We start from the raw sequence: 24558 nt of genomic DNA, 5'->3' as shown, positions 1-24558 counted from the left end.
AATGTTTAAAGCCTTTTTTGGTGCTTTGCGGCTTCCGGGGTCAGAACAGCAGGATTCAAATTGCAGTGCCTTTTGAGGATGATCATCCCCTGGGCCCTGATCTGTCTGGCCTATGCCGCCTACCTTGGATGTCTTGTTTGTTCCTCCAGCTGTTCTCCTGAACGCTTGGCCAGTAACTTGCATTTGCAGCGTCTTCGAACTTCCGGGTTCTGCTTGACGCTGTCCCAGCATGTTTCATGCATGCGCACTTTCTCAGGGATAGCTGTTCCTCCAGGGTCTCTATTTATATCTTTTTAAAGCATTAAAAACCTTTATTTTAGCTAAATAATGGAAGTCCTAATCCGGAAGTGGTCATGTTAAAAGTGGTATTGCACTTATATAAAGGATTCGTTTATATAAAATAAGTATACTGTATGTGTTAAATTTAAAATGTAGAAATATATAAATGGTTACAAAATATGAAGTATTATGATGGTTATTAGTAGAAATATAATGGAATATAAAAATAAAATTATCATAAAAATGCATTTATCTTTACATCTACTTTCAGACCGTGTGATTTTAATGTCTTAAATAAAACGAGGTGGATCTATTACTTAGTTCTGTCATGCTTCCTCCTCTCCAATTTTGGTTTACTTTTTGTATCCGCATAAATTTCAGTGTTGATGGGTCCTTATTGTGACATTCCCGAGTAGTGTTGTGAAACACTGTGTGTTTGTAGACCTTTTTATTTTATGCATTTGTTCGGGTAGTCTTGTTTTCAATATTCCGGTTTGTCCGGCATATTGGTGTCCGCACGGACATGCGAGAACGTAGATCACTCCTTCTGTTTCACACAATATGTGGTCTTTTACTTTGTATTCTGTATTTTGTCTGATTAGAGTGAGGGGAATGTAGAGTGCGAGAACTAGAAAGTATGGGACTTTTAAAGCTGCAATCAGTTACACAGCAAAACCAACCTTGTTTTGCCGTGTAACTGATTGCCGCTTTAAAAATGTGAGAACTCGGACAAAGTCCCACACTTCCTGGTTCTCGCACTCTATTACATTCACCCCCTACGATTTTATTATTTGTTCCATTTGTTGATGGTAGGTTTTTTATTGTGTGATGAAGGCAAGTTGAAAATTAGTTCACTTTTCTTTTTGTTTCTACTGAATCATGGAATTTCTATCCAGCTTTGCTATAGTCTCAGTTTGTTTATGGTATTGGTTTTCTTTATAACCTTTTTCAATAAATTTAGTTTTCCTGGATTGGCTTTGGGTGAGGATTGTTTCTTTATCTATGCAATTACATTTCATTATTCTGAAATTCTCCCCCAGGGATGTTTATCGAAGCCACTTCTTGTGATGGATACTTATACATTGTTCCCACTTACTTCTTTTATGTGTGTCCTAGTTTTGATGATGCTATTACTGACAACAATCTCTAAAAAAAAATTCTTGTGACTGAAGTAAACATAGAAACATAGAATTTGACGGCAGATAAGAACCACTTGGCCCATCTAGTCTGCCCCTTTTTTTTTATCCTTTAGGTAATCTCAACCCTTTTTTAACCTTAATTCTTTGTAAGGATATTCTTATGCCTATCCCAAGTATGTTTAAATTGCTCTACCGTCTTAGCCTCTACCACCTCTGATGGGAGGCTATTCCACTTATCTACTACCCTTTCTGTAAAGTAATTTTCCTTAAATTTCCCCTGAACCTACTTCCCTCCAGTTTGTGTATGTCCTCGAGTTCTAATACATCTCTTCCTTTGAAGAATGTTTCCCTCCTGAAATTTGCAAAGACCCTTGGTATATTTGAAAGTTTCTATCATGTCCCACCTCTCCCTACTCTCCTCCAAACTACACATGTTAAGATCTTTTAGCCTTTCCGGGTTAGTTTTGTGATGTAGGCCATGCACCATTTTAGTTGCCTTTCTTAGTACACTCGCTAATGTATTTATATCCTTCTGGAGATATGGTCTCCAGAACTGGACACAGTATTCCAGATGGGGCTGTACCAATGACCTATACAGTGGCATTTATTACTTTTTTCCTGCTACTGATTCCTCTCCCTATGCAACCAAGCATCTGACTTGCCTTTCTCATTGCTTTGTTGCATTGCTTTCCTGCCTTTAAGTCACTTGAAATAGTGACTCCTAAATCCCTTTCCTCCTCAGTAGTTTCCATTATAGTACCCTTGATACTATATTTAGCGTTTGGGTTTTTGAGACCCAAGTGCATGATTTTCCATTTTTTAGCATTAAACTGTAGTTGCCACGCTCTTGACCATTTCTCAAGCCTACCTAGGTCATCAATCATTTGTTTTACCCCTCCCAGTGTGTCTACCCTGTTGCATATCTTTGTATCATCTGCAGAAAGGCAAACTTTCCCTTCAATACCATTTGCAATGTCACCAACAAAGATATTAAAGAGAACTGGTCCAAGTACAGATTCCTGGGGTACTCCACTGGTAACATTTCCCTCCATAGATTGCACTCCATTTACTACAACTGTCTGTTTCCTATACTGCAACCAGGTTCTTATCCATTTAACTTTTTTAGAATCCACCCCTATGCTTTCAAGTTTATTTAGCAGTCTGCGATGTGGAACAGTGTCAAATGCCTTACTAAAGTCTAGATATGCTACATCTACAGCTCCCCCTTGATCTATTATTTTCCTCACAGAGTCAAAAAAGTCAATAAGATTTGTTTGGTATGATCTCCCACCAGTAAATTCATGCAGTTTTGGATCCTGTAAGTTGTTTGATTTAAGATATTCCACAACTCTTTCTTTTAATAGTTTTTCCATTATTTTCCCTACTACTGATGTAAGGCTTACTGGTCTGTAGTTACTTGCTTCTTCCTTGCTTCCACTTTTGTGCAGTGGAACTACATTTGCTCTTTTCCAGTCCTCTGGAATAGCACCTGCATTTAGTGACTGGTTAAATAATTCTGTTAAAGGTGTCACTAGCACATCTTTTAGCGCTTTTAGTATCCTTGGGTATATCCCATCTGGCCACATTGATTTATCCACTTTTAGTTTTGAAAGTTCGGTTAGGACCTTCTCCTATGTAAATGTACTTTTCATCTACCTTATTTTTATGAATGTCCTTGCAACTTATCTGTGGCCGCTTCCCTTCTCCTTCTGTTAGATCCCTTGTTATTATTGCAATTAGCTCTGGAATTTTGTCTCCTAAGCTCCTATCATTTGCACACACAGCTTTAAGAATTTTGTCTGTGCATCTGTTATTAGTAGCCATGTCCAGACAGTACAAAATAAATGACAAGTTTAAAGTTGAAATTACCTGTTTGATGATGATGCTCATTGTTTGGTATTTGTTTTTTGTTTTTTTACTAATCAGAAATCACACTCTGTCCTTTACACCACGACTACACCTCACTAAATGTAAAGATATAGCACACCTGACCACAAATGGCCAAACGATCAAAGGAGGTAAACACCAGACAGCATGCAATAATAAACTATGTTTCACTGAGTAACTTCCCCACACATGCAATGCCAATTACAAGCAAAACATTACATATAAAAACATACATAAGTTGCAAGCAAATCATGATATACAGTAACAACTGTTGTTAGACTGCATGAGGATATGAGAGAGAAACATATGTACATATGTTTAAATGGACAGATGAGTTTGCATGAGGTTGAAAGGCATGTTGTATGTCTGTTCCTTTGCTGTAATGTTGTTTGTCTGTTTCCATCCTGAATAAGTCCTTTTTATAATATTTCATAACCCTTTTAAACAACCCTTCTAGTACAACCCTGATCAAGCCTGGCTGATCAGCCTAGCACCTCTCCTTAAGAATGGATTCTATCCATGTGTGTCCAATAGTTCCAATCAAGGCCTAACACCCCACCCCCAGTTACAGAGGATGCAATAAAACTTCTCTAGCATAAACATTGATAGCAGATTACCAACAATTCAGAACGTTGAAATAAAGTGTCATCCTAGTATACATTGATAACTGCTGATGTAAATATTATTGGTGAAATTACCCAATATAATATATTTGCACTGCAGCATGAATTTTCTAAATAGACCAAACCTGCAAGGGACCCGTGAAATTACCCAATATAATATATTTGCACTGCAGCATGAATTTTCTAAATAGACCAAACCTGCAAGGGACCCGTGAAATTACCCAATATAATATATTTGCACTGCAGCATGAATTTTCTAAATAGACCAAAACTGCAAGGGACCGGTGTAATTACCCAATATAATATATTTGCACTGCAGCATGAATTTTCTAAATAGACCAAACCTGCAAGGAACCGGTGTAATTACCCAATATAATATATTTGCACTGCAGCATGGATTTTCTAAATAGACCAAAACTGCAAGAGACCGGTGAAATTACCCAATATAATATATTTGCACTGCAGCATGAATTTTCTAAATAGACCAAACCTGCAAGGGACCCGTGAAATTACCCAATATAATATATTTGCACTGCAGCATGAATTTTCTAAATAGACCAAAACTGCAAGGGACCGGTGAAATTACCCAATATAATATATTTGCACTGCAGCATGAATTTTCTAAACAGACCAAAACTGCAAGGGACCGGTGAAATTACCTGCAATGAAAGGAGAGAGAAGAGCAAATTGTCACATCCCAGCACAACACAGTCCTTCAATGTCTGGCACAGATACAGCCACTATGTAAGTCCTGAATAAGTCCTTTTTATAACTCCAAGCTTCTGTTATTATTATTCATATATTCAATAAATTCTTCCAATATTATTTCCGGACCATCCCATATAAAGAACAGATCATTAATGTCCCAGTATATGTTTATTTTGGAAAATTGGAAACTTTTTCTCCACACTCTTTTTCTACAAATGTTGTGTACCTCTATTTCAGCTTTCTTTTGATTACTGTTGTGTTGGTATGTACAATCTACGCAATGTTTTCTAAACGGGGGTACTCACGGAGCGATATTCTAAGCAATCTGACTAGATTGCATAGAATATAAGCCTGATCGCTCCATGTGTACCCCTTACAGCGATAGCGATGCGCAGCCCCGCGCATCGCTATCGCTGCTGCTAGATTGGCCTGCCATGCAGGCCAATCTAGCGGGTCGCTCACTTCACCCGCTGGGTGAAGTGAACGGACCCCCCCCCCCCCCCCCCCCCCCCCCCCCGCATGCTCAGCACAGATCGCGCTGTGCTGAGCGGCGGGAGAGATGTGTGCTGAGCGGTTCGCTCAGCACACATCTCTCCCCGCATCGGCCCGTCTATATGGGCCTTTATCCTTCTGTATTGTTTATGTGGAGATTTCTAATAAAAATATATTGGGAAAAATAAAACAGATAATATGCACACCTATATGGATACATAGGATGATACCGTACTTCATATTACCCTATGTAAGATCTAGTTATGGGTTTCATGGTTACACCTATGGGTAATTCAGGATTGTTTATGTTAATTTAATTAAATTAAAATAGCCTCAGATGATGGTTGGAAGATTAAAAGGTTGTTTCAGGATTTGACTGCAGAGATGTCCTTGGACTGTGATTTAGTCTGTTTATATAAAAAGCAGAAAAAATAGATCTGTGATTGGGTTTGGTCACAGAAAAATTCTGGTTTGCTAAACAGTCTGTTAGGAATAAAGTGTATAGTATAATTAAATATAAATAAAAATGAAAGTGAAAGCAAAATTATGATCCATGCTGAGAGACAGAATTTTGATTCTTAGCGTGGGAGTAGTGCATATAGTTTATATAATACACAAGATACCTGTTCTGTAAATTATTTAAAAAACTGTGTATTATTTATATAAGATAATTGATGCTTGATTTTATTAGCAAAAAATATTTGGATGCTATACAAATGACTTTAAAGAAAATATATATAAGGCTAGGAGATAGAACAAAAATAAAGGGTTCATCTATATATAGATATTTGTTTTTTTTATTGGTAGTAGTGTGATACTATATATATATATATATATATATATATATATATAGAGAGAGAGAGAGAGAGAGAGAGAGGTTAAATTAACTAAATCTTTTTTCTGTTGCTATGTCTAAATAAAAACGTATGATGAAATGTAGGGCGGCTGAGGAGAGCCCTAATTATGATTGATAACCGATGTGGATAATATGGGTAAAGCCGGGAGACTGGTGCGGTCCGGCGGAACATACCACGTAATGAAAGCGAGTCCTGGAACACATGCAGCCGGGCGCATGCACGCGCCGCGAAAATTTTAAATAAAAGGTGTCCAGGTCGAGAGGGAAGGATCACTGACTGAGGAAGCCGCCGATTACCGGAGAAAGGCGTTTTATAACTTGTGGACACCAAGGGATATCACATATTTCTAACATCTCCTTGGTTGTGGAACCTACTTCAGACCTCCAGATATGACCCGCTAAAAGGAATTTTGCCACCAGGGCCAGGAGTGAACGGACTAGGGTTCCCAGGACGGATGTGGTAATATCCATCTTTCTAAAAATCACCAAACATGGCCATGTTATAATTACATTGGAGTGCTGTTTACTACACTGAGAGCTATACCATAAGTGATTGAGGACTTTTTTCTGCACGTAAAAAAGACTGATTAATACGATTTGAGCATAAGCTGTTTAAAAAATTGCCGGCAATGGATTAAGACTCACAGTGGCTAAACAACTAAGAACACTTCATGATAAGGCGTTTTAACCACACAGATGTGGATAGTTTCCCTGAAAATCAAACTGGGGATACATTTTATCTTTTTTAAAGTGGTTGAATTAAGTCTATTTTAGCTGTGAATAGTTAGACTAAATTGCAACAATTGTAACGCTATTTATCCAGGCTCAGCAGAAGCTGTCAGTATAACTAAGGCCGTGTACACACGGTGAGATTGGGACTTATCCGATTCTCACTGTGCGACGGGGGGCCGGGTCGGCACTTAGCCAGTATCGCAAGCACATAATGAGTGTGCTTGCGATCCTGGCTCTGTGCGATTTTGGCTATGTGTCAATCCTGACTATCTCTTCTATAGAGATAGTCAGGATTGACTTGCCTGCACAGCCTATTTTTTCAGCCGATGCCGACCGCGCGGGGCCGCGCATCGGCATCGGATCGGGATCACAAGGTGACTGTCACCTTGCGATCTGCACTATCATTTCTTCCTATTCTGACTATATAGTCAGAATCGGAAGAAAAGATCTTACCGTGTGTACACACCCTAAATCTGTTGAATTAATGCATCTTTGGAGCTTGGATAAATAAAATAAAATTGGAATATACGGTCTATAAATATTGCATATTATATGTTCAGATTATATAAAAAAATGTACGAGATATAAATCTTATTTTAGAAAGGAACAAATAGATAAAAATAAAAAAAGCCTTTTTACACAGTCACCAGCGCTTTCTATTATTTATTTATTTTCTATTCTGGATTAAGGGCTAATTGAAAGCTGCGGCAACTGTGTAGGTATTTGGTTGGCGCCAGTAAATTTTCGTTGAGATCATTAATAAATCTGTGCCAGCTATACAGGTATTTTATGTATGGGTTATTATTTAAAATTTTCTCTTCCTCTCATCCCTTGCAACAAAGGAGTTCACATAGCTTAGTGCGGATGATGTGCCCATAGCTGTGCTTTTTATCTGGTTATAAAATTCTCCATCATACCAGAAATAATTATGATGTAGTATAAAATTGATACCATCTAATTAAAAAATGTATCATTAGGAAGATTAGTTTAAAAAAAATAGCATGTTGCTTCATAGTTTATGTCATGTTTAATGCAGGTATAAAGAGATGACATAATTTGTGCAAAGAATAACATTTCCTTACATATAATCTTTTCTATTGTATGGAGGATATGCATAGTGTCCTTTCAAATAGCTTTTCTGTTGGCAAACTTTTTTCTATAAAAAATAGTCGATGTATTTTGACAAATTCGATGTTATTGATTCTATCCCAGACCCATTGGATCTTCCTGGTGAATTCGTTGGAGTGTTATGGAGCTTTGGAAGCTGATAGAATGTGGGTATTTTTGGGTGTTTTATGGCAAGAAAGTCAAACTCCTTTCTGTTTAATAATTCCCAAGTTCTTTCCTTCTAGCATATGTAATAATGTAGTTTTGAAATTTGGTTGTTGGATCACCCCCCAATTTTTGGTAGGTTTTAGTGTCTGACAGAAGCATTCTGATTTCTTCTGCACATTGGTCTCGATCCAGACTCCACAAACTTCCGCCCTTGTCGGCTGGCTGGATGATTTTTGGGTTATCTTTCTTTAATTGATTAATTGCTTCTTTCGCAAGTTATATTTTATTTATTCATAATTTCAAATTTCTGTACATCTGTAGGTTGAATTTGTTGACACTTAAATGTGGTTCATACTTGTAATACTTGGTCTTCAGTTATTTTTTGTATTTTTATTTTTGCGGAAATTGAAAAAGCCTTCCTTCTTTGGTGTTAAATCTTCAAGGGGTTTTATCATTGTTTTCTTGTTCTTCTTTCCACCCCTGACTCCTCTTCTCTGAAAAGCACCATAAAAGGCTATAAACATTTATTTATATATTCTAATAAATGGTATTGCACTTATACCCCTTTCACATCGCAAAAATAACCCGGTATCGACCCGGCATATTGCCGAGCCGAGACGGGTCAGTGTGCGATGTGAATGGGGCCAAAATCTCCAGGGTATGTAAACTTTTGATCAGGGTCACTTGGGTAGTTTCTGTTGTCATTATGATTTAAAAAGAGTAAACACAGTTGTTTGACAATAAATGGCTTCACCCAACCACTAACCATGAGTGAAAGAAAAGTTTGTGAGTTATCATTCATATTCTCTGACAAATGGCCAGAAAATCACAAATTCTGCTAGGGTATGTAAACTTATGAGCACAACTGTGTGTGTGTGTGTGTGTGTGTGTGTGTGTGTGTGTATATATATGTATGTGTGTATGTATATATATATATATATATATTGTAACACTGTAGGGGTGCAAGGTGCCTTTTCCTGGGGAATATGGCAGCACGCAGCAGCTGAGGGACAACACAAGTCCAGTTTCTGGTACAACTGACCCCGGCCAGTTTTATTGAAACAGAAAATAAAACAAACCCCAAAATAAAAATACCTTGCCTGTCCGGCACTAACTAAACATAAGATGTTCCTAACTGTCACTAAACAAAACACAGAGTTCTTCAGTACATACTGTATAGCTTACTTGCATCAGAAAGCGTGTCTCTCACACACAGATCCTGCAGCCTTCCCAGGCAGTCTGCCCATACTAATCAGGTTAGAAGCACTATATCACTCTTACACAGCTGAAACCCTGATTAGCCCTCTGTGAGGCCAAAGACCCGAACTGGGCCCAATGTCTAGAACTCGCCTTATCTCTCTCTCAGAGCCTTTACCCAGCTTTTACAGCAAACTGAAAAGGTTCAGACAAAACAAAAAGCATTTTTCCTAGAAGTTAACATTTTCTAAAACATGTAAGACAAGAACCTGGGACAAATATACCTGCCCTCAAACACTATCCCAGTGTTCTTGTCACATATCCCCCTCCCCTGTTTCGACCTAGGGGCCGGAACACTTGTAGCCCCCAAACAGAAGATGCGAGACAATGCATCTGCGTTGGCCAATTGTGTTCCCGGTCTATGTTCGACAGTAAACTTAAAGTCCTGCAACGCTAGAAACCATCTAGTTACACGAGCATTCTTGCCTCTATTTACATACATCCATTTTAAAGGGGCATGGTCTGTCACTAGTCTGAATTGTCTACCCAAGAGGTAATATCTCAAGGTATCTAGTGCCCACTTAATGGCCAAAGCCTCCTTTTCCACAATGGCATACCTTTTTTCATGCTCATTGAGTTTCCTACTCAAATAAATGATAGGGTGTTCGTCCCCATCTCTGGTTTGGGACAGCACAGCACCTATCCCTACCTCTGAGGCATCTGTCTGTACCACAAATTCTTTTGAAAAATCTGGTGTTATCAACACCGGTTGTGAACACAAAGCCACTTTTAACGCTTGGAACGCCTTTTCTGCATCAGGGTTCCATTTCACCACATTTGACTGCTTCCCTTTGGTAAGGTCTGACAACGGCACCGCTGTGGTCGCAAAATTAGGAATAAACCGTCTATAGTACCCAGTAATTCCCAAAAAAGCCCTTACCTGTTTTTTATTCACTGGACGAGGCCAGTTTTGAATAGCATCAACTTTATTCAATTGGGGCCTAATCAGACCTCTGCCTATGGTGAAGCCCAAGTATTTGACCTCCTCCATTGCGAGGCAGCACTTCTTTGGGTTAGCAGTTAACCCTGCCTCTCTGATTGAGTCCAGTACTGCTTGTACTTTAACCAAATGTGACCCCCAGTCTGTACTGTGAATTACCACATCATCCAAATAGGCAGCTGCATATTTTCTATGGGGCCTCAAAATTTTATCCATCGCCCGTTGAAAGGTTGCTGGAGCCCCATGCAACCCAAAGGGTAACATCTTATACTGGTACAGCCCCTCCGGAACCGAAAAGGCTGTTTTTTCTTTGGCGCTATCAGATAAAGGTATTTGCCAGTAACCTTTGGTCAGGTCCAATGTGGTGAGAAACCTGGCTGTTCCCAGCCTTTCTACAAGCTCATCCACACGGGGCATGGGGTATGCGTCAAACTTGGACACCTCATTTAACTTACGAAAGTCATTACAGAAGCGTATGCTACCGTCGGGCTTCGGGATGAGCACTATGGGACTGGACCACTCACTGTTAGACTCCTCTATGACTCCAAGTTCTAACATGGTTTTAACTTCCTTAGAAATAGCTTCTCGCTGAGCTTCAGGAATCCTATATGGCTTTAAATGAACCCTGACCCCTGGTTCTGTGACAATGTCATGTTTTATTATGGTCGTTCGGCCAGGCAGCTCTGAAAATACCTCCCTATTTTGGATGAGAAATTCTTTAACCTGATTGTTCTGATCAGCTGATAATGTCTCTGACACCTTCACTGCGGGAAGCAACCGGGGTGAAGACACCGAAGGGCAAGGCTCCGCTGACAGAGACAACCTATCTTTCCAGGGTTTGATTAAGTTAACATGGTAGATCTGTTCAGGTTTTCTCTTTCCCGGCTGGTATACTTTGTAATTAACCTCATTCACTTTTTCCCTAATCTCAAATGGACCCTGCCATTTAGCTAGGAATTTGCTTTCCACAGTGGGTACCAAAACAAGAACTCTATCTCCAGGAGCAAATTCCCGTATCTTGGCACTCCGGTTATAGACCCTCTGTTGAGCACTTTGGGCCTGTTCCATGTGCTCTCTGACAACAGGTACCACGGCTGCAATCCTATCCTGCATTTGTGTTACATGCTCAATAACGCTTCTATAAGGAGTGGGCTGTCCTTCCCACGTCTCTTTGGCAACATCCAACAGCCCTCTGGGGTGTCTACCATACAACAAATCAAATGGAGAAAACCCCGTAGAGGACTGAGGAACTTCTCTGATGGCCATTAACAAGTAGGGCAACAAACAATCCCAGTTTTTCCCATCTCTCTCAACAACCTTTTTTAACATACTTTTTAATGTTTTATTAAACCTTTCCACCAACCCGTCAGTTTGGGGATGGTAGATGGACGTCCTGAGGTGAGTGACCTTAAATAACTTGCACAATTCTTTCATGATCCTTGACATAAATGGAGTACCTTGGTCAGTCAAAATTTCTTTTGGTATTCCCACTCTACTAAATACCTGCACCAGCTCCCTAGCTATCGCCTTGGTTGTGATAGTGCGTAAAGGGACAGCCTCAGGATATCGAGTGGCATAGTCCATAATTACCAGGATATACTGATGGCCCCGAGCAGACTTTAACAAGGGCCCCACGAGATCCATGGCTATTCTGTCAAACGGGACCTCTATAATAGGCATGGGAACTAGTGGGCTCCTGAAATGGGGTCTAGGGGCATGATACTGGCATTCAGGACAGGAAGAACAATATTCAGACACTTCTTTATAAACCCCTGGCCAAAAGAACCTTTGTAAAACTTTTTCAGTGGTTTTTTCTGCCCCTAAATGTCCTGCGGTAACGTGACTATGAGCTAAATCTAGTACCGTTCTCCGATAAGGCTGGGGAACTACCAGCTGTTCCACCACATCCTCACCCCTTTTGACAATGTGGTACAAGAGCTCATTACAGATGGCCATGTGGGGATACGTAACCCTATCACCTGGTACCACAGGTTCCCCATTAACAATCTTAACATTCTCTCTAGCCTTTATTAAGGTAGGATCCTTTAACTGTTCAGACGCAAACAGATCCTTCTTTACCTCCAGGTCAGGCACGCTTTCAGTTCTAACTACTATGTCTCTGTTCCCGGCAAGAGGGTCCTCACTGGACTCCCCATCTGTCACTTCCCCAGCCAAACTAGCAAAAGGCAAAGGGCCAGAAAGTTCCGAAGACCCACGTACATCCAAAAAATCACCGGTATTATCAACTGGCTTTTTACTTCTCACATCTGTTGATAACCGTGATTCCCACAGTTTCCAAAAATGAGGAAAATCCCTCCCTATTATGGCCTCATGCACCAGGGTAGGGACCAGTCCCACTTTAACCATTGCTGACCCACAACAAGTTTCTATATTCACCTCAGCAGTGGCATAATATTGGGTATCCCCATGTATGCAAGTTACCCCAATAGGTATTTGCTTGACCTTCAAGGGGTTCACTAACCCAGCTTTCACGAGGGTAACTAAACTTCCTGAATCTAGCAAGGCCTCTACCCGGTTACCTTCTAAGAACACATCACACATTTGTTTTTCCAGCTCAGGTGAAGGTACCACAGTACAGGCTAACCTAGCAAAGAAAGACATTCTGCGACATTCAAAGGCAGCATCACATTGCATGGGTTCTTGCGTGACTGGGCAATTGGCAATAACATGACCTGGCATACCACACCTAAAACATTTAACCACACGATTATCAACCCATTTGGGCAGCATAGACCGTTCTAGCCCCATTGGCCTGTTTCCAGGGCCAGTGTTTACAGTCTCTCCAGCCTTGCGTTCTCTTAACCGCCCAGCAACGTTTTCCCACGGAACAGTCTTACCAGTCTTTACTGAAGGGCGCTGTCGAGGATCTATGGGTTGCTGGGTGGTCATCAGTAGTTCCTCTGCTGCCAAATACCTCTCTACCATGTCCACTAATTGGTCAGCAGTACCCGGGTTTCCATGGCTCACCCACTTGCGCAGGACCATGGGCAAAGATCTCAAGTAGCGGTCCATGACGACTCTTTCCACCATCTGGGGACCAGTTAATGTCTCTGGCTGCAGCCATTTTTTTGTTAGCTGAATAAGGTCGTGCATCTGGGAGCGCGGAGGCTTCTCCATGGCGTACAGCCAACGGTGCACCCGTTGCGCTCGTACTGACAGCGTGACTCCCAGGCGGGTCAGGATCTCAGTCTTTAGTTTATCATAGTCCCGAGCCTCAGCAGGGCTTAAATCAAAGTAAGCTTTTTGGGGCTCACCTGACAGGAAAGGTGCCAGCAGACTGGCCCACTGTGCTTTCGGCCAGTTCTCACGCTCGGCAGTCCTTTCAAACGTGGTCAGATAGGCCTCCACATCATCAGCCTCTGTCATTTTCTGCAGGAAGTGACTGGCTCGTATAGAACTAGAGCTGGTTGGAGCACTGACGGCCACATCTCCAACCCGAGCTGCAAGTCTCTGCACCACTTCTGCTAAGGCCTCTCTATCCTGACGCTGTAGTCTCCAATTTTCCTCCATTGCCACCTGCTGCTGTCGGTTGGCCTCCTGCTGAGCCGCTGTAGCTTGCAGCAAGGCTTTAAGCAGATCCTCCATGTCAACAGATTTTTCAGGCGGCTTTGCAGCTGCTTTCACCCAGGACATATATCAAACCCTCAGGGGTGAGTCTCAGTAACTTCACACTGGGCTGTATCTGCATAAACCACAGTTTTCTGCAGGCCTCACAAAGCTGCTGCTTTCACTTATGCGCAGAACGGCCTGCTCGCATTCTCCACCAAGTTGTAACACTGTAGGGGTGCAAGGTGCCTTTTCCTGGGGAATATGGCAGCACGCAGCAGCTGAGGGACAACACAAGTCCAGTTTCTGGTACAACTGACCCCGGCCAGTTTTATTGAAACAGAAAATAAAACAAACCCCAAAATAAAAATACCTTGCCTGTCCGGCACTAACTAAACATAAGATGTTCCTAACTGTCACTAAACAAAACACAGAGTTCTTCAGTACATACTGTATAGCTTACTTGCATCAGAAAGCGTGTCTCTCACACACAGATCCTGCAGCCTTCCCAGGCAGTCTGCCCATACTAATCAGGTTAGAAGCACTATATCACTCTTACACAGCTGAAACCCTGATTAGCCCTCTGTGAGGCCAAAGACCCGAACTGGGCCCAATGTCTAGAACTCGCCTTATCTCTCTCTCAGAGCCTTTACCCAGCTTTTACAGCAAACTGAAAAGGTTCAGACAAAACAAAAAGCATTTTTCCTAGAAGTTAACATTTTCTAAAACATGTAAGACAAGAACCTGGGACAAATATACCTGCCCTCAAACACTATCCCAGTGTTCTTGTCACAATATATATATATATATATATATATATATATATACACTGCTCAAAAAAATAAAGGGAACACTAAAATAACACATCCTAGATCAGAATGAATGAAATATTCTTATTAAATACTTTGTTCTTTACATAGTTGAATGTGCTGACAACAAAATCACACCAAAAAATTATCAATGCAAATCAAATTGATTAACCCATGGAGATCTGGATTTGGAGTCGCACTCAAAATTAAAGTGGAAAAACACACTACAGGCTGATCCAACTTTGATGTAATGTCCTTAAAATAAGTCAAAATGAGGCTCAGTAGTGTGTGTGGCCTCCACATGCCTGTATGACCTCCCTACAACGCCTGGGCAAGCTCCTGATGAGGTGGCAGATGGTCTCCTGAGGGATCTCCTCCCAGACCTGGACTAAAGCATCCGCCAACTCCTGGACAGTCTGTGGTGCAACGCCACGTTGGTGGATGGAGCGAGACATGATGTCCCAGATGTGCTCAATTGGATTCAGGTCTGGGGAACGGGCGGGCCAGTCTATAGCATCAATGCCTTCGTCTTGCAGGAACTGCTGACACACTCCAGCCACATGAGGTCTAGCATTGTTTTGCATTAGGAGGAACCCAGGGCCAACTGCACCAGCATATGGTCTCACAAGGGGTCTGAGGATCTCATCTCAGTCCCTAATGGCAGTCAGGCTACCTCTGGCGAGCACATGGAGGGCTGTGCGGCCCCCCAAAGAAATGCCACCCCACACCATTACTGACCCACTGCCAAACCGGTCATGCTGGAGGATGTTGCAGGCAGCAGAACGTTCTCTTTGGCGTCTCCAGACTCTGTCACATCTGTCACATGTGCTCAGTGAGAACCTGCTTTCATCTGTGAAGTGCACAGGGCGCCAGTGGCGAATTTGCCAATCTTGGTGTTCTCTGGCAAATGCCAAACGTCCTGCACGGTTTTGGGCTGTAAGCACAACCCCCACCTGTGGACGTCGGGCCCTCATACCACCCTCATGGAGTCTGTTTCTGATTGTTTGAGTAGACACATGCACATTTGTGGCTTGCTGGAGGTCATTTTGCAGGGCTCTGGCAGTGCTCCTCCTGTCCCTCCTTGCACAAAGGCGGAGGTAGCGGTCCTGCTGCTGGGTTTCCCTCCTACGGCCTCCTCCACGTCTTCTGATGTACTGGCCTGTCTCCTGGTAGCGCCTCCATGCTCTGGACACTACGCTGACAGACACAGCAAACCTTCTTGCCACAGCTCGCATTGATGTGCCATCCTGGATGAGCCACTTGTTTGGGTTGTAGGGAGGTCATACAGGCACGTGGAGGCCACACACACTACTGAGCCTCATTTTGACTTGTTTTTAGGACATTACATCAAAGTTGGATCAGCCTGTAGTGTGTTTTTTCACTTTAATTTTGAGTGTGACTCCAAATCCAGACCTCCATGGGTTATTAAATTTGATTTCCATTGATAATTTTTGTGTGATTTTGTTGTCAGCACATTCAACTATGTAAAGAACAAAGTATTTAATAAGAATATTTCATTCATTCAGATCTAGGATGTGCTATTTTAGTGTTCCCTTTATTTTCTTGAGCAGTGTGTATGTGTATATATATATATATATATATATATATATATGTGTATATATATATATATATATATATGTATATGTATGTATATATATATATATATAATTTTTATTTTTATTTTTTCCTTTGGTCTGCTGGTGGATCATGCAGAGTTATTGTAGGGCACACAGTGGTAGCGGGTTCACTACGGCTGGCCGGCGGTCGGGCTCCCGGCGCCCAGCATCCCGGCGCCGGGAGCCCGACCGCCGGCTTACCGACAGCTTGGCGAGCGCAAATGAGCCCCTTGCGGGCTCGCTGCGCTCGCCACGCTACGGGCACGGTGGCGCGCTACGCGCGCCACACTATTTTATTCTCCCTCTATGGGGGTCGTGGACCCCCACGAGGGAAAATAATTGTCGGTATTCCGGCTGTCGGGCTCCCGGCGCCGGTATACTGAGCGCCGGGAGCCCGACCGCCGGCAAACAGAAGACCACCCGTGGTAGCATAGTGCAGTGATTTTCCCTGTAATCAAATCAAGCATCATAGTTTTTGAACACATGTTGTGCTGTCAAGTCAATTGCTCAATAACCGCTGCAATACTGCAGCAAGTGTGGCCAGACTGTTAGAGGTACTTGCTTGCTGGAATTCAATCAGCCACGGTAATTTACCGTGGGTTAATTTATCCCTTGGTGCTATTCAATTAGCCCCTGCTGGCAGCCCTTATATGGGATTTTTTTGATATGCCTCTGAACAGAGGCTGGGGGAAAATTCCCCTATAACCAGCAGGTTAACAGGGGCCACTACCCTAGTAACATGTGGATCCGTGAACTTTTAAAGGATTCTTGGGTAAATGTATGAATCGGTGATAAGAATGAAGAAGTGAGCCAGTGGAGAAGTTGCCCATGGCAACCAATCAGCATTGAAGTAACATTTATAATTTGCTTACTTTCAAATTATACAGAGCAGCTGATTGGTTGCCATGGGCAACTTCTCCACTGGCTCACTTCTCCACGATTATCACTGCTTTATACATTTACCCCTCTGTGTATTAACACCCATTAACCCATGTTAACAGCCATTGACACAGTAATTTAATGGGCATTAACAAGGCTTTTGGGTGAAAAAGGGAGTACAATTAAATAGCAAAAGACGTTAAACCCAGAGGCTGCCTCCCTTTAATTTACCATGGTTTATTGAATTTCTCCCCCTTCTCCCCAGACTGCCCTGGATCTCTGCTATCTCGCTACTTTTTTACATTCATTCAGTCAGAGCAACGCACCATGGGTAAACATGGTGAAGAGAGATCCTGTTTGGTGCCTCTGAAGCTCTATAAATAACAAAGAGTCCTTCTCCTGCCGCCTACAAGAAATTAAACTTCCTAAGTAGTTCTTTGGATTATATGACAAAATAAGATTTTAAACCTACCGGTAAATCTATTTCTCCTAGTCCGTAGAGGATGCTGGGGACTCAGTAAGGACCATGGGGTATAGACGGGCTCCGCAGGAGATAGGGTACCTAAAAAGAACTTTGACTATGGGTGTGCACTGGCTCCTCCCTCTATGCCCCTCCTCCAGACCTCAGTTAGAGAACTGTGCCCAGAGGAGATGGACAATACAAGGCAGGATTTAGCAATCCAAGGGCAAGATTCATACCAGCCCACACCAATCATACCATGTAACCTGGAACATACATAACCAGTTAACAGTATGAACAAACGACAGTAACGGTCCAAGACCGATGTCAACTGTAACATAACCCTTATGTAAGCAACAACTATATACAAGTCTTGTAGAGTTTCCGCACTGGGACGGGCGCCCAGCATCCTCTACGGACTAGGAGAAATAGATTTACCGGTAGGTTTAAAATCTTATTTTCTCTTACGTCCTAGAGGATGCTGGGGACTCCGTAAGGACCATGGGGTTTATACCAAAGCATCCAATCGGGCGGGAGAGTGCGTATGACTCTGCAGCACCGACTGAGCAAACGCTAGGTCCTCATCAGCCAGGGTATCAAACTTGTAGAATTTAGCAAAAGTGTTTGACCCCGACCAAGTCGCCGCTCGGCAAAGTTGTAATGCCGAGACGCCTCGGGCAGCCGCCCAAGAAGAGCCCACCTTCCTAGTGGAATGGGCCTTAACCGAATTTGGTACCAGCAATCCAGCCGTAGAGTGAGCCTGCTGAATCGTATTACAGATCCAGCGAGCAATAGTCTGCTTCGAAGCAGGAGCGCCAATCTTATTGGCCGCATACAGGACAAACAGAGCCTCTGTTTTCCTAATTCTAGCCGTCCTGGCTACATAAATTTTTAAGGCCCTGACTACGTCCAGGGATCTGGAATCCTCCAGGTCACTTGTAGCCACAGGCACCACGATAGGTTGATTCATATGGAATGAAGAAACCACTTTAGGCAAAAATTGCGGACGTGTCCTCAATTCAGCTCGATCCACATGAAAAATCAAGTAGGGGCTCTTGTGTGACAAAGCCGCCAATTTTAACACTCGCCTTGCTGATGCTAAGGCCAACAACATGACCACCTTCCAGGTAAGAAATTTCAACTCAACCTTGTTAAGCGGTTCAAACCAGTGTGATTTTAGGAACTGCAACACCACGTTCAGGTCCCATGGTGCCACTGGAGGCACAAAAGGGGGCTGGATGTGCAGCAGTCCCTTTACAAACGTCTGGACTTCTGGAAGAGAAGCCAATTCCTTCTGAAAGAAAATCGAGAGGGCCGAAATCTGTACCTTAACAGAGCCTAATTTCAGGCCCATATCCACTCCTGTCTGTAGGAAGTGGAGAAGACGACCCAGATGAAAATCTTCCGTAGGTGCATTCTTGGTCTCACACCAAGACACATACTTTCGCCAGATACGGTGATAATGTTTTATCGTCACCTCCTTCCTAGCCTTTATTAAAGTAGGGATGACCTCTTCCGGAATCCCCTTTTTCGCTAGGATTCGGCGTTCAACCACCATGCCGTCAAACGTAACCGCGGTAAGTCTTGAAATACACAGGGCCCCTGCTGCAACAGGTCTTCCCTCAGAGGAAGAGGCCAGGGATCTCCTGTGAGCATCTCTTATAGATCCGAGTACCAGGCCCTTCGAGGCCAGTCTGGGACAACGAGTATCGTTCGTACTCTTCTTCGTCTTATGATTCTCAACACTTTTGTGATGAGAGGAAGAGGAGGAAACACGTAGACCGATTTGAACACCCACGGTGTTACCAGAGCGTCTACTGCTACTGCCTGAGAGTCCCGAGACCTGGCGCAATACCTCCGAAGTTTTTTGTTGAGGCGTGACGCCATCATGTCTATTTGAGGAGTTCCCCAAAGTCGTGTTACATCTGCAAAGACTTCTTGATGAAGTCCCCACTCTCCTGGATGGAGATCGTGTCTGCTAAATAAGACTGCGTCTTTAATATGGGCTAGAGTTAGGAATATAGTATCCTTATCCATATTATCAAATTGATCTGTCAGCTCATCTGTCCAAGCTGCAATTGCGCTACACACCCATGCCGATGCAATTGTCGGTCTTAGCACAGCACCCGTATGAGAATAAATACACTTTAAGGTAGTTTCTTGCCTGCGATATGTAGGGTCCTTAAGGGCTGCTGTGTCAGGAGACGGTAGCGCCACTTTCTTGGACAAGCGCGTCAGGGCCTTGTCCACAGTGGGGGGTGATTCCCAAATCTCCCTGTCCTGCTTAGGGAAGGTGTATGCCATATAAATTCTTTTGGGGATCTGCGGTCTCTTATCCGGAGTCTCCCAAGCTTTTCCAAAGAATTCATTTAATTCATGAGATGTGGGAAAGTTAATAATCTGTTTCTTTTCCTTAAACATGTGTACCCTTGTGTCGGGGACCGAGGGTTCATCCACAATATGCAACACATCCCTTATTGCCACAATCATACACTGAATGGTTTTAGTCACCCTAGGGTGCAATTTTACTTCGTCATAGTCGACACTCGAATCAGAATCCGTGTCGGTAGTAGTGTCTTGTGTTAAGGGACGCTTTTGAGACCCCGACGGGCACTGTGAGTCGGTCCAATCCGAGGATTGACCCCCTGAAGCCCCCCCTAATTCAGCCTTATCAAGTCTTTTATGTAAAGATGCCACACTTGCATTCAACATATGCCACATGTCCATCCAATCTGGAGTCGGCACAACCGACGGGGACACACCACTCATTTGCTCCACCTCCTCCTTGGAGAAGCCTTCTGCCTCAGACATGTCGACACACACGTACCGACACCCCACACACACAGGGATTAACCTATAAGGGGACAAAACCCCAACCAGGTCCTAAGGAGAGACAGAGAGAGAGTATGCCAGCACACACCAGCGCTTAAAAACACTGGAAAAAATATGTCCAGATAGCGCTTTTTTATATATAATATGCCAATTCCCACCCACTGCGTCGCTAATGTGCCCCCCTCCTCTTTTTTCAAGCCTGTGAAGTTCAGCAGGGGAGAGACCAGGGAGCCAGCGTTTTCCTCATGCAGCTTCTGTGGAGAAATTGGCGCTGGTTAGTGCTGAGGATCAAGCCCCGCCCACCCGACGGCGGGCTTCGTTCCCAGTGATTTTTCAATAAAATGGCGGGGGATCATAGATTTACTGCCTCCGCAGCCTAATCAAACTGTATTTGGCCAAATGTGAGGTTTATTGCTGCCCAGGGCGCTGCGCCCTGCACCCTTCAGTACTGCTGTGTGTGTGTGTGACTGGGAGCCTTACCTTATGAAGATCTGATGTCTTCTGCCGCCTAAGATGTCTTCTGCCTTCTCTATCCGGCTTCTATCTTCGGCATCTGTGAGGAGGACGGCGGCGCGGCTCCGGGACGAACCCCAGGTGAGACCTGTGTTCCGACTCCCTCTGGAGCTAATGGTGTCCAGTAGCCTTAGAAGCAGTGCCCAACTTGACAAGCCAGCTCTGCTTCTCTCTCCTCAGTCCCACGATGCAGGGAGCCTGTTGCCAACAGAACTCCCTGAAAATAAAAAACCTAACAAAATTCTTCTTCAACAGAAAACTCTGGAGAGCTCTCTGCAGTGCACCCATTCTCCTCTGGGCACAAGATCTAACTGAGGTCTGGAGGAGGGGCATAGAGGGAGGAGCCAGTGCACACCCATAGTCAAAGTTCTTTTTAGGTGCCCTATCTCCTGCGGAGCCCGTCTATACCCCATGGTCCTTACGGAGTCCCCAGCATCCTCTAGGACGTAAGAGAAAGAAAGATTTTGTTTTGTTTTTCTCTTTGCTGCTGAAGTCAAGATGCAATTTAAATTGCCACGTAATGATACCTAGAAAAACTATTTATTTAAATATAACCTTGAATTTGCAATACCCAAATTATTAGGGGCTCTAATTCAGGGTAATATAGCAGTGAATGTATACAGGAGATACTTTCTTACTTACTTATTATGAGCCATCAATGCAATGATCAGTCATTCATTGATGGTTTTAACTCAGAAAGATATTTTTTAATGAATAGATATGTTAAATAATCGGGAGTGTTCGCTTCTTCACACCCAGAGGTAATCGGTGCAACAATAACTAGGTTATATGGATGAAAAATAAAATTTAATAAGGTTACATTGGATTCTTCAATCTCAAACTCCTAAATAATGTGAGAACTTTAATATATGATGAAACGCTTGTAAAATCAGAACCAAAATAAAATGACCAATCAACACCAAAAATTCACAAATAAAATATCATAGGCTCTATAACCAAATTAGAACACAAAAAATGAAAAATCGAATATCACTTTAGGGAGATGTATCAAGCCTTGCAGAGTGATAAATGGGGGGGGGGGGGTGATTCAATTAGCTGTAATAATTTTGCATTATAAATCATAGTGAGGGAAAAATGTAATCAAATGATTAATATTTCCATAATGTAATCAAACACTTTCATTATATATCAAATTGGAAATAAAATAAAATGAAACTCACACTTGATTATTTAATTTAAAATGTATAATTGTGTGTGCAAAAATAAGCATGTTTCTATTTACTTTGAACTCCTTTAATTCATCTTATCTTTGAGGTCACAATTCTCTATCTATTTAAACAAATTATTCGTTATGCAAATGATGGTGTGCAGCTGTTTACAAACTGCTATCATTAGATAAGAATTTATAAATAAAGCATTGCATTTGGTTAAAGGTGGGTACACACTGGCCGATATGTCGTCCGTTCTCTTAAACGGCCGATATATCGCGGGTCCGTCGGCCAGTGTGTACGGCCGATACGTCTGTGAACTCCGTCGTTCACAGACATATCGCGTCGGTCCCTCAGCACAACCGACGGGCAATATATCTACCGATATATTGGCGCATCGCTGTGTGTGTACGTACACATGCTGCAGCAGGCGGCGCTGATTAACAGCTGAACTGGGCGGGCGTGTGTACACGCCCGCCCAGTTCATGACGTCAGTCCCCGACGGATCAGGCAGTGTGTATGCTCAACACACTGCCCGATCCGTCCATAGATATATCTGCCGATCAATTGATCGGCAGATATATCTACCAGTGTGTACCCACCTTAACATGGAGATCATAAATATTTGTAGTAATATTTATGTATTTGCCTTTTCTTGTTTGGTTAGTATGCAATATGTGCAGTTGTATAATTAGGTTCTGTAGAAGCATGAACTGCATTTTTGCTGCTGGTTTAGTTGCTTGAGCGTAAAAGTAAAGAAAAAAATGTGGAAGTGTTCAGAAAAGCATCTTTATATACAGACTACTATAGAAATTATTTAATGTAGCTCAGATAAAATGTGTAGTGGGCTTATAGAAGCAACTGTGCTTATGTGACAGAAGGGCCGACCTGACGGGGAGATTTCCCCAGAGATGTGTGCTGAGCAGTCTAGCAGAGACTGCTCAGCACACATCTCTCCCCCTGCTCAGACCAGCGCAGTGTGCTGAGCGAGGGGGGGCACACGGGGGGGCGCTCTTTTCACCCAGCGGTGAAATGAGCGACCTGCTAGCTTGTGCCTGAATGCAGGCCAATCTTGCATCATGCGATAGCGATGCGCGGGACTGCGCATCAATGTTTCCGGCACCCCTACCTACGGAACGATGTTTAGCTAATTTCTAAGCAATCTAGTCAGATTGCTTAGAAATTAGCTGAACATAGCAACGTGTGTACCCCCCTTTAGGGGTCTATATACTAAGCATTGGATGGAGATAAAATCTCTGGATATAAAGTACCAGCCAATCGGCTCCTAACTGTCATTTTTCAAACACAGCCTGTGACATGGCAGTTGGGAGCCGATTGGCTGGTACTTTATCTCCATCCAAGGCTTAGTAAATAGACCCCTTAATATTACTCCATGATCTATTACAATTTAAGATGGCCATACACTGCACGATTATAGTGCAAACCAGACGACCAAACAACTGCTTTGAAGTTTGAACAAGTATTGTTCAGTGTATGATACTGAACGATGATCATTCACAGCCTGAGAACAGCTGAAAATTATCTGGATGGTTCGGTTTGGTTTTCATACCTGTCTGATCCACCTGGCCGCTGTACCGCCAACTTCAGGCTGTGAATGGAGATCCTCTGCATGCAGTGTATAAAGGTACACCAATTCTCAGGCAGTCCCCCTTGGCTGGTTAGCTGCACTCTTGTGCAGTCTGTAGCCAGTTTTAAAGGAGTTGTCCACTTTCAGATAATCCCTTCTCATTCACTGGTTCTCTCTGATTAGCGCTTCCATGAGGATCCCCAGATCTCTGCCATTGCCTGTACTCCAGCACTTCTACCACAGCCTTGTGTACTTTGAATTTACCACTTTGCAAATTACACACACAGGAGAGCTCACACAAGTGGCTAATCAGCTGCTAGGAACTCAGACTACAATAATATGTATGCTGGGAGACTTTCTATGCATGAAAACAGCAACACAGGGTACACTTGGAACTGGCTAAATGGGCTAAAAAACCCAGTGAGCAGGAAACACTGAACTTGCAGGACTAATGGCAGACGTAAGTCAGGATCGTGACAGCTGCCCTGTGCCTCAAATAAATTGCTGTCTGGATTATAGGCCCCCCCCAATGGCCAAATTTTATAACCTTCCGTGTTCATTTCTCCCAATCCTGTGATAACTTGTCTCTTTGAATAGCATCTGTTTGATTACCTGTGAATGAGAGTGATAATTTGTCACTAATTGTTGATTTGATCATGGACAGAAATCATTGTAAATTGCATATGGTACATTTTACATTTTAGCATAATTTGTATGGTTTATGTGACTTGTCCAGGCTAAGACTTTGAAAATCTTTCTGTAACCTGAGGGTGTTTAAACTGTTGAAATAGGAATTTAGTCATGCGGGACAGATGTGCAGCTACCATGTTTTTCTGTAAAAAGCAGTTTAACTTCCTACAACTGAGGCAATCCCGCATCTGCCATATGCTACCAGCCTCTCTGCTGTGCACCAAATACTGTGATTTCCTTGGAAAAT

At 42.8% G+C, this 24558-nt stretch overlaps 1 protein-coding gene across 4 annotated transcripts in view; it reads left to right on the top strand.

The window, feature by feature from the left end:
- RPAP2 (RNA polymerase II associated protein 2) overlaps nt 1–24558 on the top strand; it is a 244484-nt gene that overhangs the window by 204548 nt on the left and 15378 nt on the right. For 2 of the 4 annotated variants that reach the window (XM_063939889.1, XM_063939887.1), the window contains one exon: nt 4540–4672. The exons of the other annotated variants lie outside the window; for them this stretch is intronic. In XM_063939889.1, the coding sequence (XP_063795959.1) occupies nt 4540–4672 (133 nt within the window). The remainder of the gene's footprint in view (nt 1–4539; nt 4673–24558) is intronic. 4 annotated transcript variants of the gene reach the window in all.

The sequence above is a fragment of the Pseudophryne corroboree genome, chromosome 9, assembly GCF_028390025.1.
Source record: "Pseudophryne corroboree isolate aPseCor3 chromosome 9, aPseCor3.hap2, whole genome shotgun sequence".
In the NCBI taxonomy this organism is placed as follows: domain Eukaryota; kingdom Metazoa; phylum Chordata; class Amphibia; order Anura; family Myobatrachidae; genus Pseudophryne; species Pseudophryne corroboree.
The sequence above is the reverse complement of the archived record's forward strand: the minus strand, read 5'-3'. Positions and strand labels throughout refer to the sequence as shown.